This window comes from Nomascus leucogenys, chromosome 13, assembly GCF_006542625.1.
Source record: "Nomascus leucogenys isolate Asia chromosome 13, Asia_NLE_v1, whole genome shotgun sequence".
Taxonomy (NCBI): domain Eukaryota; kingdom Metazoa; phylum Chordata; class Mammalia; order Primates; family Hylobatidae; genus Nomascus; species Nomascus leucogenys.
This window is the reverse complement of record NC_044393.1, coordinates 28041625-28054669: the sequence shown is the minus strand read 5'-3', so window position 1 is coordinate 28054669 and position 13045 is coordinate 28041625. Positions and strand designations below refer to the sequence as shown.

The window sequence follows — 13045 nt, the reverse complement described above, 5'->3', positions numbered from 1 at the left end:
CAGATTCCACACATAGACAAAGAAAAGTGTCAATGCCAAGTACCAAGTGATTGGTGCAAACTCTGCAAGTTACAAGAATTCAGGAGAGGGAACTCTCTAAAGGCTGGAGGCTTTAAGAAGGGCTTCCTGGAGGAGGTGAGGTGGGAGATGAGCCCTGACATATTGAACCATTAGACAAAAGGAGGAAGCAAGATTGGTTGTGTGCTGGCATTGGCTTGTACCTGCCTGTGAGAGCTGATTGTTAAATTTTCAGGAGTTTTGGTAAACATAATAATTATTAAAAATTAGATGCTATAAACCTACAATTAAATAAGTTATATGGAAAATTAGGAGCTGGGCATGGTGGCTGACGCCCATAGTCTTAACGACTCAGGAGACTCATGCAGGAATATCTTTTGAGCCTAGGAGTTTGAAAGCAGCCTGGGCAACATAGCAAGACCCTATCTCTAAGAAAGAAAGACAGACGAGAGAGGGGGAGAGAGAGAGAGAGAAGAGGGGAGGGGAGGGGGAAGAAAGGAAGGAAGGAAGGAAGGGAGGAAAGAAGGAGCAAACAAAAGAGAGAAGGAAAGAAAGAAAACGAGGGTAATACATACTGAAAACTCATCATTTCCTACTGATGTTACTGCATTTTTACTAGTTCTTCTCTTCAGGTTACGTCTATTGTGTCTCTATGGTAGAAATACTATGCGATTGTGAGTATCTCTTCCCAACTCCATATTCAGTGACCTCATGTTGGTAGCTTACAATCAGCCATGGTTGGATAATTTATACAATGGAATCAGCAAACACCCTAAGTCAGGTCTTGGTTTAGGGCTTTGCTGATTGTCTTAGGAAAGTGCTAAAAGAAAATGCTTGTAATGCAGATTAAATTTAAAAGTGGCCTGGGTCTATAGCTGCTACACTGCAAAGAGAATGAAATTGTCTAACAATATTTAAAAGCTATTATCTCTCTGGGCGCGGTGGCTTACACGTGTAATCGTAGCACTTTGGAAGGCTGAGGTGGGTGGATCACTTGAGGTCAGGAGTTCGAGACTAGCCTGGCCAACGTGGTGAAACCTCATGTCTACTAAAAATATAAAAATTAGCTGGACATGGTGGCACACGCCTAATCCCAGCTACTTAGGAGGCTGAGGCAGGAGAATTGCTTGAACCTAGGAGGCGGAGGTTGCAGTGAGCCGAGATCTCACCACTGTACTCCAGCCTGGGCAACAGAATGAGACTCCATCTCAAAAAAATAAAATAAATCAAAACAAATAAAAGCTATTATCTGGCTGAGTGCAGTGGCTCATGCCTGTAATCTCAACACTTTGGGAGGCCGAGGCGGGTGGATCACTTGAGGCCGGGGTTTGAGACCAGCCTGGCCAACATGGTAAAACCCTGTCACTACTAAAAATACAAAAACTAGCCAGGTGTGGTGGTGCGCACCTATAGTCCCAGCTACTCAGGAGGCTGAGGCAGGAGAATCACTTAAACCTGGGAGGTGGAGGTTGCAGTGAGCCGAGATCATGCCACTGCATTCCAGCCTGGGTGACAGAGTCTCAAAAAAAAATTAATTAAAAAAAAGCTATTATATCATTCATCATAGAAGTTATACCATTGAACAAGTGAAGTTCTAATGTACATAGTGCTAAAGCTAAAAAAAGTTTCAGTTTAATATAATTTATGTGAGAGTGAGAAATAGAACAGTATATCACAAGTCAGATTTAATAACATTGAATTTATTGGGAGAGAATGGATTGGGATGCAACTTCATTTGTCCAACTTGAGTTGAGTTGCAACTATAAACTGGCCATGGATACAAGAGTTCAGTCAAAACCCGCAAAAGAAGTCCGTGAGAGCTGATTGGCTGTATGGAATTTCCTGTATGGTATATTTTATTATTTATAAATTGTGTGTAACACATTCTTTGTAACAGTAAGGTTTATTTGCAGGCATATGTTTTTTAGGAGAGTTGGTTGTTAAACTTACCAGCACAACCAGGGGAGTGGTGTGTGTGTTGTTATTCTCAGCTCAGTCCCAGAGAACAGAATCAAGTCTAGTTAATATAAGTCGCAAAAGATTTATTGCCAGATATCAATTGACAGTTCCTTCTCCTCCTTGATACTTGCTTTCTCTGTGCTAAAATTTTGAGGTGATCACCTCTGCCATATCTCTCCAAATTTAACTCTAAGCTCTTTGATACTATATAGCCAGGAAAGATGGGGGGATGTGTGGTGAGGAATAGAAATCCTTTACAATATTTTCTTTAATCAGCATAATGATTACATTCTGACTGGCAGAAAGTGGGGGGTGGTTCTTCATCTGTTTTGCCTCCATTGCTTCACCTGTGAAATGGTACCACTCACCCCGTAAAGTCTGGTAAGGATGAGAATCAGTTTAGTACATGCTTACTCAGTGAGCATTCCTCCACTGAGTGGAGCATTCATTCCTCCACAGCATTCCTCACTGGTTTGTGAGAAGCAATCCAGTGCTTCTCAAAGTGCGGTGGCTGGACCAGCAGCACCAGCAGCACCTGGGAACTCATTATTTCTTCTTCTTCTTCTTCTTCTTCTTCTTCTTCTTCTTCTTCTTCTTCTTCTTCTTCTTCTTCTTCTTCTTCTTCTTCTTCCTCTTCCTCTTCCTCTTCCTCTTCCTCTCCTTCTCCTTCTTCTTCTTTCTTCTTTCTTCTTCTTCTTTTCTTCCTTTTTTTTTTTTTTTTTTTTGAGATGGAGTTTCACTCTTGTCGCCCAGGCTGGAGTGCAATGGCACGATCTCGGCTCACTGCAACCTCCACCTCCTGGGTTCAAGTGATTCTCCTGTCTCAGCCTCCTGAGTAGCTGGGATTACAGGTGCCCGCCACCATGCCTGGCTAATTTTTGTATTTTTAGTAGAGAAGGGGTTTCACCATGTTGACCAGGCTGGTCTCAAACTCCTGACCTCAGGTGTTCCACCCGCCTCGGCCTCCCAAAGTGCTGGGATTACAGGCGTGAGCCACAGCACCTGGTGGGGAACTCATTTCAAAATGCAAATTCTCAGGCCCACCCAAGAGCTACTCAATCCAAAACTCTAGGAGGAAGGGATCAATGATCTGTGGTTGAACAAGGCTTCCAGGTGATTCCAATGCACACTGATGCAGGAGAACCCCTGACCTACAGGAGGAATTTTCAAATTTTGGTAAGCATACAAACATGTAGGGTGCTTCCTAAGGGAGGAATTTTCAAATTTTGGTAAGCATACAAATATGTAGGGTGCTTTTAAAAAGGCAGATTGCTGTCTCACCCCAGAGATTGATTCATTAACTCTGAAATCTGCATTTGAGCAAGTGCTGTAGGGGATTCTAATGCAGGAGTGCTGAGCCTTCATTCTGAGAAAAATAATGCGGAAGTCACTAAAGGACAGCAAGGTAGGGAGCCCTTGGCCAGAAGATGAGTCTGGTTTGTTCCTTACAGTGTTTTATTAAAATCTGATTTAATCATCAATGTGAAGATTTTACATAAAAATTCTGATTTCTGGCTTTTGAGAATTCAGAGGATCAGGCAACACCAAGCCATATTTTGGTACAGCACCCCCTCCCCCGTCCCCCGACCCTGGCTGGAAATGAAAAGCACCAGCCCCCTCTAAAGGGCTGCTCTTTTCTCTCTTTTTTTTCTTCCTACCTGGCCAGCGTTTTTTGAGTGTTCATCTCTGGGAGACCAAGCTGTCCCGACTCCTGTAGTTTACTCATATTGCCACTAGAGGGCGAAATCAGCTGCGGGTGGCTGGACACCCTTGGCACCTCAGAAAGCTAGAGACTTCCTGATGGCATCGAAAACTTAATGCACACTATCAACTCATTTCTAACAGTTTATCACTGGGGAACACATAGTGGAACTGTTCTCTCCATAGATGCAATTAAAGACCCACTAAATACTTGAGGATTTATGTTGTTTCTCTGGCACCTGCAGTTCCCCTATATCTCAAAAAAAAAAAAAAAAAAAAGTATGCAGTAAAGATTTCAAATCTAAACTTTACAGCTTCATGAATTTTTATATATGTATACACCTGAGTGATCATTACCCAAATCAAGATCAAGATAAAAAACATTTCCACTACTCCAGAAGGCTCTCCTGTCCCCCTTCCTAGACAAAATCCCCCCACAAAGCTTAACACTCTTATGACTTATGTCACCACAGGTTACTTTTGCATGTTTTTGAACTTCATATAAATGGAATCATACAGTGTGTATTCCTTGTTTCTGACTTCTTTTGCTCCACTGAATATTTGTTATTTTTAATTTTATAAATTATGGTGTGCATAGAATAATATGTAACCATTAAACATGATACTATAGAACCATATTGTCTGTCATGAAAAGAGGTATTTGATATATTATTGAGTTTCTTAAAAAGTTACAAGAGTCTGTTTTATGTAAATGAATTCGTTGATGAAAAATTGTAGATATACATCTTATATGTTCATAGAGAAAAGTTTGAAATAATATTCACTAATACGTTACTACTAGTTATTTCTGGGTGTCAGGACTAATGTAGTTTTTGTCTCTATGTTTTTCTGTCTGGTTTGAATATTTTTAAACTTTCAATTTTGGAATATTTTAAATTTATAAAAAAATTATAAGAACAGTACAAAGAACTCCTGTAGCTGGGACTACAGGCATGCACCACCTTGCCCAGCTAATTCAGCTAATCTTTTTTTTTTTTTGAGACAGAATTTTGCTCTTGTTGCCCAGGCTGGAGTGCAATGGCGTGATCTTGGCTCATGGCAACCTCTGCCTCCTGGGTTCAAGCGATTCAATTCTCCTGCCTCAGCCTCCTGAGTAGCTGGGATTACAGGCATGTGCCACCATGCCCAGCTAATTTTGTATTTTTTTTTTTTTTTTGAGACAGAGTTTCGCTCTTGTTGCCCAGGCTGCAGTGCAATGATGTGATCTTGGCTCACTGCAACCTCTGCCTCCTGGGTTCAAGCGATTCTCCTGCCTCAGCCTCCCGAATAGCTGGGATTACAGGCATGTGCCACCACACCCGGCTAATTTTGTATTTTTGGTAGAGGCAGGGTTTATCCATGTTGGTCAGTCTGGTCTCGAACTCCCGACCTCAGGTGATCCGCCTGCTTTGGCCTCTCCAAGTGCTGGGATTACAGGCGTGAGCCACCAGGCCTGGCAATTTTGTAGTTTAGTAGAGATGAGGTTTCACCATGTTGGTCAGGCTGCTCTCGAACTCCCAACCTCAGGTGATCCACCTGCCTCAGCCTCCCAAAGTGCTAGGATTACAGGCATGAGCCACAACGCTGGCTTAATTTTTGTATTTTTAGTAGAGACAAAATAATTTTGTGTTTTTGCCATGTTGGTCAGGCTGGTCTTGAACTCCTGGGCTCAAGTGATCTTCCCACATCAGCCTCCCAAAGTGCTGGGATTACAGTCCGTGAGCCACTGTGCCTGGCTTATATTTAGTTCTTATGCTTCTTCAGTTACTTGAACTACTTATGGTGAGTAATTAACGTTTTCATTAAAAAAGAAAAGAAAAGAAAAAAAAAAGAACCAGGCTGGGCGTGGTGGTTCACACCTGTAATCCCAGCACTTTGGGAGGTCGAGGCAGGCAGATTGCTTGAGGTCAGGAGTTCGAGACCAGCCTGGCCAACATGGTGAAACCCCGTCTCTACTAAAAATACAAAAATTAGCCGGGCATGGTGGCACATGTCTATAATCCCAGCTACTCAGGAGGCTGAGGCAGGAGAATCGCTTGAACTCAGGAGGCAGAGGTTGCAGTGAGCCGAGATTGCCCCATTGCACTCCAGCGTGGGTGACAAAGTGAGACTCCATCTCAGACAAAAAAAAAAAGAACCTGAAACCACTTGCATTAAGCAAATAAAACAAAATGGGATAAGATGCAATTCAGAGAGGTTTTCTTCAAAGCCTGGCCTGCCTGGAGGCTTAGGGGTTAACCCTTTTGCTGTGTCCCTTGCTGTGTTCAGGGCAGCTGTGAAGTCCTGCGGCTGTTGGACCTTGGGGCCTCCCCTTCCTACCACAGATGGGTCTGGCAGCACCTGGAGCTGATAGATGACAGGCCTCTGAAGACCCACCTGAGTGGTAAGCCGCCTTGGCCTGTCTGACAGCAGGGGGCGCCGGGGCCTGTCCTGTTTCCAGTTCCCAGCCCACAGAGCCTTAGAAATCTAGAGTCGGCCGGCCTGACAGCGTATATCATCTGCGCCCTTCTACCAGCGGTGGAAACCCGGCCTGCAAGGCCCTGCCCTCCTTTCCAGCCTTTTTTTTTTTTTTATTGAGCCTTTTCCCTTTTGCTGTTCAGGTTCTCCCACGTGACCATCAACTCCTTGTCTCACATATCCCCCGCCCTTTTTTTCACCCAGCTCTCTTCTGCTTTTTAAAATTTATTCATTTATTCATTCTGTCTCTGGATTTGCCAATGATGGACTTTTCATATAAATAGCATCATACGTTATGTGGCTTTTTGTGTCTGACTACCTTCACTGAGCACCATGTTTTCAAGGTCTATTTATGTTGTAGCAGACATCATTTCTTCATTCTGTTTTATGGCTGAATAATATTCTAATGTATGCATATACCACATTTTTTTTGTCCACTTATCAGTTGGTGAATGGATTGTTTTCACTTTTTGGCTGTTTTGAATGGTGTTGCTATGAACATTTGTATACAAGTTTTTGTGTGAACATATTTTTCAGTTCTCTTGGGTATTACCTATATGCCTAGGAGTGGAATTTCTGGGTCATATGGTATCTTAGTCAGTTTCCTATTTCTATAACTGGATATCTGAGACTGGGTAACTTATAAAGAAAAGAAATTTATTTCTTATCGTTCTGGAGGCTAGGGAGTCTGAGGTTGAGGGGCTGCATCTGGTGAAGGACTTCTTGCTGGTGGGGACTCTTCAGAGTCCCAGGGCAGCAAAGGGCATCACATGGAGAGGGAGCACTTCTGTCTTTGAGATCTTAGACTATACATTCTTCCTTGAAGAAGTCTTCCTGATTTCTCATGCTGGACCAGATCTTCCATCCTCTGCTATATCCCATTCAAGTACCCTTCAAGTACCATTCAAGTACTCTTCCGTGTTATATAACCCCACTGAAATCATACAACTGAGTCTGAAATGCTTATTAAACATTTGTTTCCCTTGCTAGAATATAAGCTCTGTGAGGGCTTTGCATTCCCAGGGCCTCGTATCATGCCTGGCATCTAGGAGGTGCTCAGAAGCAAATTACAGGGTTAATGGATAAACATATTTCAGCTGCTGTATGTGGTTTGGACGCATCCCAGGCTGTGAATGTATGTGTACTCTCCACAGCCTTATCCAAACTCATATATCTAGTAACAAGTATGAATAACAGTGATCACTTATTGAATTCTAATTGTATGTTTATTATGTTAGCTTGACTGTTTATACATATTGCATAATTCTCATAATGGCTCTCTTTTTGTTGTTTTTTTTTGGAGACAGAGTCTCACTCTGTTGCCCAGGCTGGAGTGCAGTGGTGCAGTCTCAGCTCACTGCAACTTCTGCCTCCCAGGTTCAGGCAATTCTCCTGCCTCAGCCTCCCGAGCAGCTGGGATTAAAGGCACACGCCACCATGCCCGGCCAATTTTTGTTTTTTTAGTAGAGATGGGGTTTCACTATGTTGGCCAGGCTGGTCTTGAACTCCTGACCTTAAGTGATCCGACTGCCTTGGCCTCCCAAAGTGTTGGGATTACAGGCATGAGCCACTGCACCTGGCCTAATAACTCTTTTTTTTTCTGTTTTTGAGACGGAGTCTCGCTCTGTCACCCAGGCTGGAGTGCAGTGGCGTGATCTCGGCTCACTGCAAGCTCCGCCTCCCAGGTTCATGCCATTCTCCTGCCTCAGCCTCCCGAGTAGCTGGGACTACAGGCCCCCGTCACCACGCCCGGCTAATTTTTTGTATTTTTAGTAGAGACGGGGTTTCACCGTGTTAGCCAGGATGGTCTTGATCTCCTGACCTCGTGATCCGCCCGCCTCGGCCTCCCAAAGTGCTGGGATTACAGGCGTGAGCCACTGCGCCTGGCCTAATAACTCTTTAAGAAGGTACGATTGTACTGTCTGACACATGAGGAAACTGGCTCATAGGGCAAATAAGTAGCAATGTAGGACTGTAGAGTTGGGATTCCAACCCAGGGACAACTGGTTCCAGAGCCCAGACTTTCTTCTCTTCGTAAACATCTCCAGCCTTCTTCATTCTCCATTTCCTGTTGTTGGACATAGACATTGTCAAGTAGCAGCCTCTGGAACTGGCCAGGGTAGTATTGTTTCCATTCACAGCTCTGTGATGGCATTTTTATTTGTTCTTTTCCCCTTCCATCCTCTGCAGATCTTTTTGTGTCACACACTTGGGTCAAGGACCCCAGCCCTCAACAGGTATTTGCAGTGGCTCAGATGTCTTATCTCTTACCTCATGCTCAGTACTGGCATGCTTCCCCCCACATCCCTTGAGATTGTAATCTATGTATCCTGGTCCCTCCTCCCCAAGGATTGCCTTATAGATACAGCCAGTCCTCCTGAGATTAGAACTGAGGCCAACACAGGGAGGCAGAGAAGGGTGGAAAAAGGAGAGGTTGGAGCTGAACAGAGCTGGGTTTGAGTCCCATTTATTAGCTGGGTAGCTTTGGTGAGTACTCAAAGTCTCTGGGCCTGGTTTCTTCATATCTACCTAGTGTCATGGTGAGCAGCATAGGCTCAGAGTCCACTGCTTCTGTTTGAATACAGGGTCCTTCTCTTATAGTGATGTGATACTGGGCAAGTGGGCCCTATGTCCACGTGTACCAGTGCCCTCAGAGTCTGTAAAATGTAAATAATGGTCCCTACCTCGTAGGATTGTAATGACATTAAGCAAATTAATATATAAAAACTCTTAGAACACTACCTGGCTGCATAGGCAGATGGCAGATGTTTGTTATCATTACCACACAGGCTACTAGGAAGGCCGAGTGAGATGATGTATGCATGAGGCCTTATAAGTACTCAGTAAATGTTTCTTCTCATGTCATTTCTTGTTTGTCACTTTTCCACTGTCAATCCACCAGAGAAAAAGCTGCATACCACAAATTTTGATATGTTGTATTTTCAATGTTATTCAGTTCAAAATACCTTTAAATTTCTCTTTTGATTTCTTCTTTGACCCATGGAATATTTAGAAGAGTGTTTAGTTTCCAAACATTTGGGGGATTATCCAGCTATCTTTCTGTTATTGATTTCTTTTTTCTTTTCATTTTTTTTTTTTTTTTTGAGAGAGAGTCTTGCTCTGTCACCCAGGCTGGAGTGCAGTGGTGCAATCTCAGCTCACTTCATCCTCCACCCCCCGGGTTCAAGCAATTCTCCTGCCTCAGCCTCCCGAGTAGCTGGGATTACAGGCACGCACCACCAAACCCGGCTAATTTTTGTATTTTTAGTAGAGATGGGGTTTCAGCATGTTGGGCAGGCTGGGCTTGAACTCCTGACCTCTGGTGATCTGCCTGCCTCTGCCTCCCAAAGTGCTGGGATTATAGGCGTGAGCCACCGCGCCTGGCCTCTGTGACTGAATTCTAAGATAACATACTTTATATGATTTGAATCCTCTGAAATGTATTAAAACTTGTTTTATGGTCCAGAATATAGTCTGTCTTGGTAAATGTTTCATTTGCATTTGAAAAAAACTTGCTGTTTTGGGGTGCAGTGTTCTATGAATGTTAAGTAGGTGAAGTTGGTTGATAGTATTGGTCAAGTCATCTGTACCCTTATAACTTTCTGTCTACTTGCTCTATCAATTGCTAATAGAGGTCAGCGTGGTGGCTCACGCGTGTAATCCCAGCACTTTGGGAGGCTGAGGCGGGCAGATCACCTGAGGTCAGGAGTTCAAGACCAGCCTGGCCAACATATAGTGAAACCCCATCTCTACTAAAATAATACAAAAATTAGCTGGGCATGGTGGCACATGCCTGTAGTCCCAGCTACTTGGGAAGCTGAGGCAGGAGAATTGCTTGAACCCGGGAGGTGGAGGTTGCAGTAAGCCAAGATCGTGCCACTGCACTCCAGTCTGTCTCTCAAAAAAAAAAAAAAAAAAAATTCTTAATAGAGTTGTTAAAATCTCCAGCCATAATTATAGATACATTTTTCTCCTTGTATTTCTGTCTGTTTTGCCTCATATATTTTGAAGCTCTTTTATTATATGCATAGATGTTTGGGATTGAACTCTTAATCATTATGAAATGAACTTATTTGTCCCTGGTAATATTCTTTGCTCTAAAACCTACTTTTTCTTATATAAATTCAGCCACTTCTTTTGATTTAATGTAGCTTCCTTTTGATTAGTATTAGTTTGGTATATCTTTTTCCATCCTTTTGTGTTTAACCTATTTGTGTCTTTATATGTAAAAGTGAATTTCTTAAAGGCAGCATATAATTGGATCTTGCTTAAAGACCCAATTTTTATTGAGATGTTTAATCATTGACATTTAATGTTAATATTGATTATGGTTGGATTTGACTCTACCATCTTGCTATTTTTTTTTTCTATTTGTCACATCTATTCCCTTTTTCTTCTGTTTTTCCCTGCCTTTTGGATTATGTATTTTGTATAATTCAATCTTATTTTCTTTGTTGGCTTATTAGCTGTTTGTGGTATTATTTTCACGGTTGCTTTATGATCATTGTATATACTTTTAACTTATCACAGTCTACCTTTAAGTGATATTATACCACTTCATGTATAGAATCAGAATCTTACAATATATTTCCATTTTCTCCTCCTAGATATTATGCTATTGTGATATATTCTACTTTAATGTATATTAAAAACCTTACCATACATGGTTATTACTTTTGCTTTAAACAAGTATCTTTTTTTTTTTTTTTTGAGATGGAGTTTTACTCCTGTTGCCCAGGCTGGAGTGCAATGGTGCGATCTCGGCTCACTGCAACCTCTGCCTCCTGGGTTCAAGTGATTCTCCTGCCTCAGCCTCCCTAGTAGCCGGGATTACAGGTGCCCGTCACCATGCCCAGCTAATTTTGTGTGTTTTTAGTAGAGACAGGGTTTCACTATGTTGGCCAGGCTGGTCTTGAACTCCTGACCTCAGGCAATCCACCCGCCTCAGCCTCCCAAAGTGCTGGGATTAGAGGCATCAGCCAGCACACCCAGCTTAAGCAAGTATATTTTTAGTATATTTAAAAAATAATAAGAAAAGACTCTTACGTTAACCTACATAGTTACTATTTCTGATGTTCTTTGTTCCTTTGTATAGATCCAGATTTCTACCTAATAACCACTTCCTTCTGCCTGAAGTACTTCCTTTGACATTTCTTGTATTTCAGGTCTGTTAATGATGAATTATTTCAGCTTTTCTATGTCTGAAAACTATTTTATCTTCATTTTTGAAAGAAATTTTTGCTGGATGTAATATTCTAAGTTTACAGGTTTTTTTCTTTCACTACTTTAAAGATGTTGCATTAAAGTCTGTTTTTTGGCTTGCATTGTTTTCAGCAAGTCCGTTCACATTTTTATTTATTGTTTTCAACAAGAAGTTCGTTAACATTTTATTTATTTATTTATTTATTTATTTATTTATTTATTTATATTTTTGAGATAAAGTCTCACTCTGTTACTCAGGCTGGAGTGCAGTAGTGTAATCTCAGCCCACTGCAACCTCTACCTACCCGGTTCAAGCGATTACCCTGCCTCAGCCTCCTGAATAGCCGGGACTACAGGCATGCGCTACCATACTTGGCTAATTTTTGTATTTGTTATTGTTGTTGTTTGTTTCTGAAATGGAGTCTTGCTCTTGTCGTCCAGGCTGGAGTGCAATGGCACGACCTCGGCTAGCTGCAACCTCCGCCTCCCAGGTTCAAGTATTCTTGTGCCTCAGCCTCTCGAGTAGCTGGGATTATAGGTGCCCGCCACCACGCCTGGCTAATTTTTGTATTTTTAGTAGAGATGGGGTTTCGCTATGTTGGCCAGGCTGGTCTCAAACTCCTGACCTCAAGTGATCCACCTGCCTTGGCTTCCCAAAGTGCTGGGATTACAGGCATAAGCCACTGCACCTGGCCAACATTTTTATTTTTGTATAACCTCTTTATATAACCTTGTATATTTTCTGTACACAGTGTACCTTTTTGCTTTGGCTGATTTTGAATTTTTTTATAATAGTTTTAAGCAATTTGATTATGTTGCGCCTCAGTATAATTTTTGTCATGTTTCTGTGCTTGAGGTTCATTTAGTTTCTTGGATTCCTGGGTCTGTATTTTTAAAATCAGATTTGGAATATTTTGACCATGATTTTTTCAAAAAAATTATTTGTCTCTCCCTCTCCTCCACTTGGAGAACTCCAATTACATGTATATTGGATTGCAACATGTATATTGGATTGCTGTGTTTCACAGCTCACTGATGTTCTGTTCATTTTTTTTATTCTTTCTTTTTTCTCTGTGTCATTTTGGATAGTTTCTATTGCTATGTCTTCAAGTTTTCTAATCCTCCTTCTGCATTGTCTAATCTGCTGTTAATTCCACCTAGTGTACTTTTCATTTTAGACATTTTAGTTTTTATATCTCAAAGTTTGATTTGGGTCTTTTTATAATTTCCACAACTCTACTTAATATACACAATATTTTTTTCCTTGGAATATAATTATAATAGCTCTTCCAATGCCCTTATGTACTAATTCCATCATATGTGTCATTTCTGAGTCAGTTTCAATTCATTTTTTTCCTTTTCACATAGTTTATATTTTCCTACTTCTTTGTGTATTCTTCATGATTTTTTAATACGATGCTAGAAAATGTGAATTTTGGGTACTGCATATGTTTTATTCCTATAAATATTTCTGAACGTTAAGATGTAGTTACTTGGAAGTATTTTGATCTTTTCAAGGCTAGCTTTTAAATTTGTTATGTGGGGTCAGAACAGTATTTAATCTAGAGCTAGTTTCCCATTCATGAAGTAAAACCATTTTGTGTATTTCAGAATGCCCCATGACTTGGGAGGTTTTCTATTCTAGTTATTGGGAACAGGACTATTTCTGGTCCTGTTTGAGCTCTGATGATTTATTCTTCTAATCATT

At 41.5% G+C, this 13045-nt stretch overlaps 1 protein-coding gene across 2 annotated transcripts in view; it reads left to right on the top strand.

Annotated features, from left to right (window-relative positions):
* CNBD2 (cyclic nucleotide binding domain containing 2) overlaps window positions 1–13045 on the top strand; it is a 75968-nt gene that overhangs the window by 35124 nt on the left and 27799 nt on the right. For both annotated transcript variants that reach the window (XM_030826716.1, XM_012511971.2), the window contains one exon: window positions 5947–6061. In XM_030826716.1, the coding sequence (XP_030682576.1) occupies window positions 5947–6061 (115 nt within the window). The remainder of the gene's footprint in view (window positions 1–5946; window positions 6062–13045) is intronic.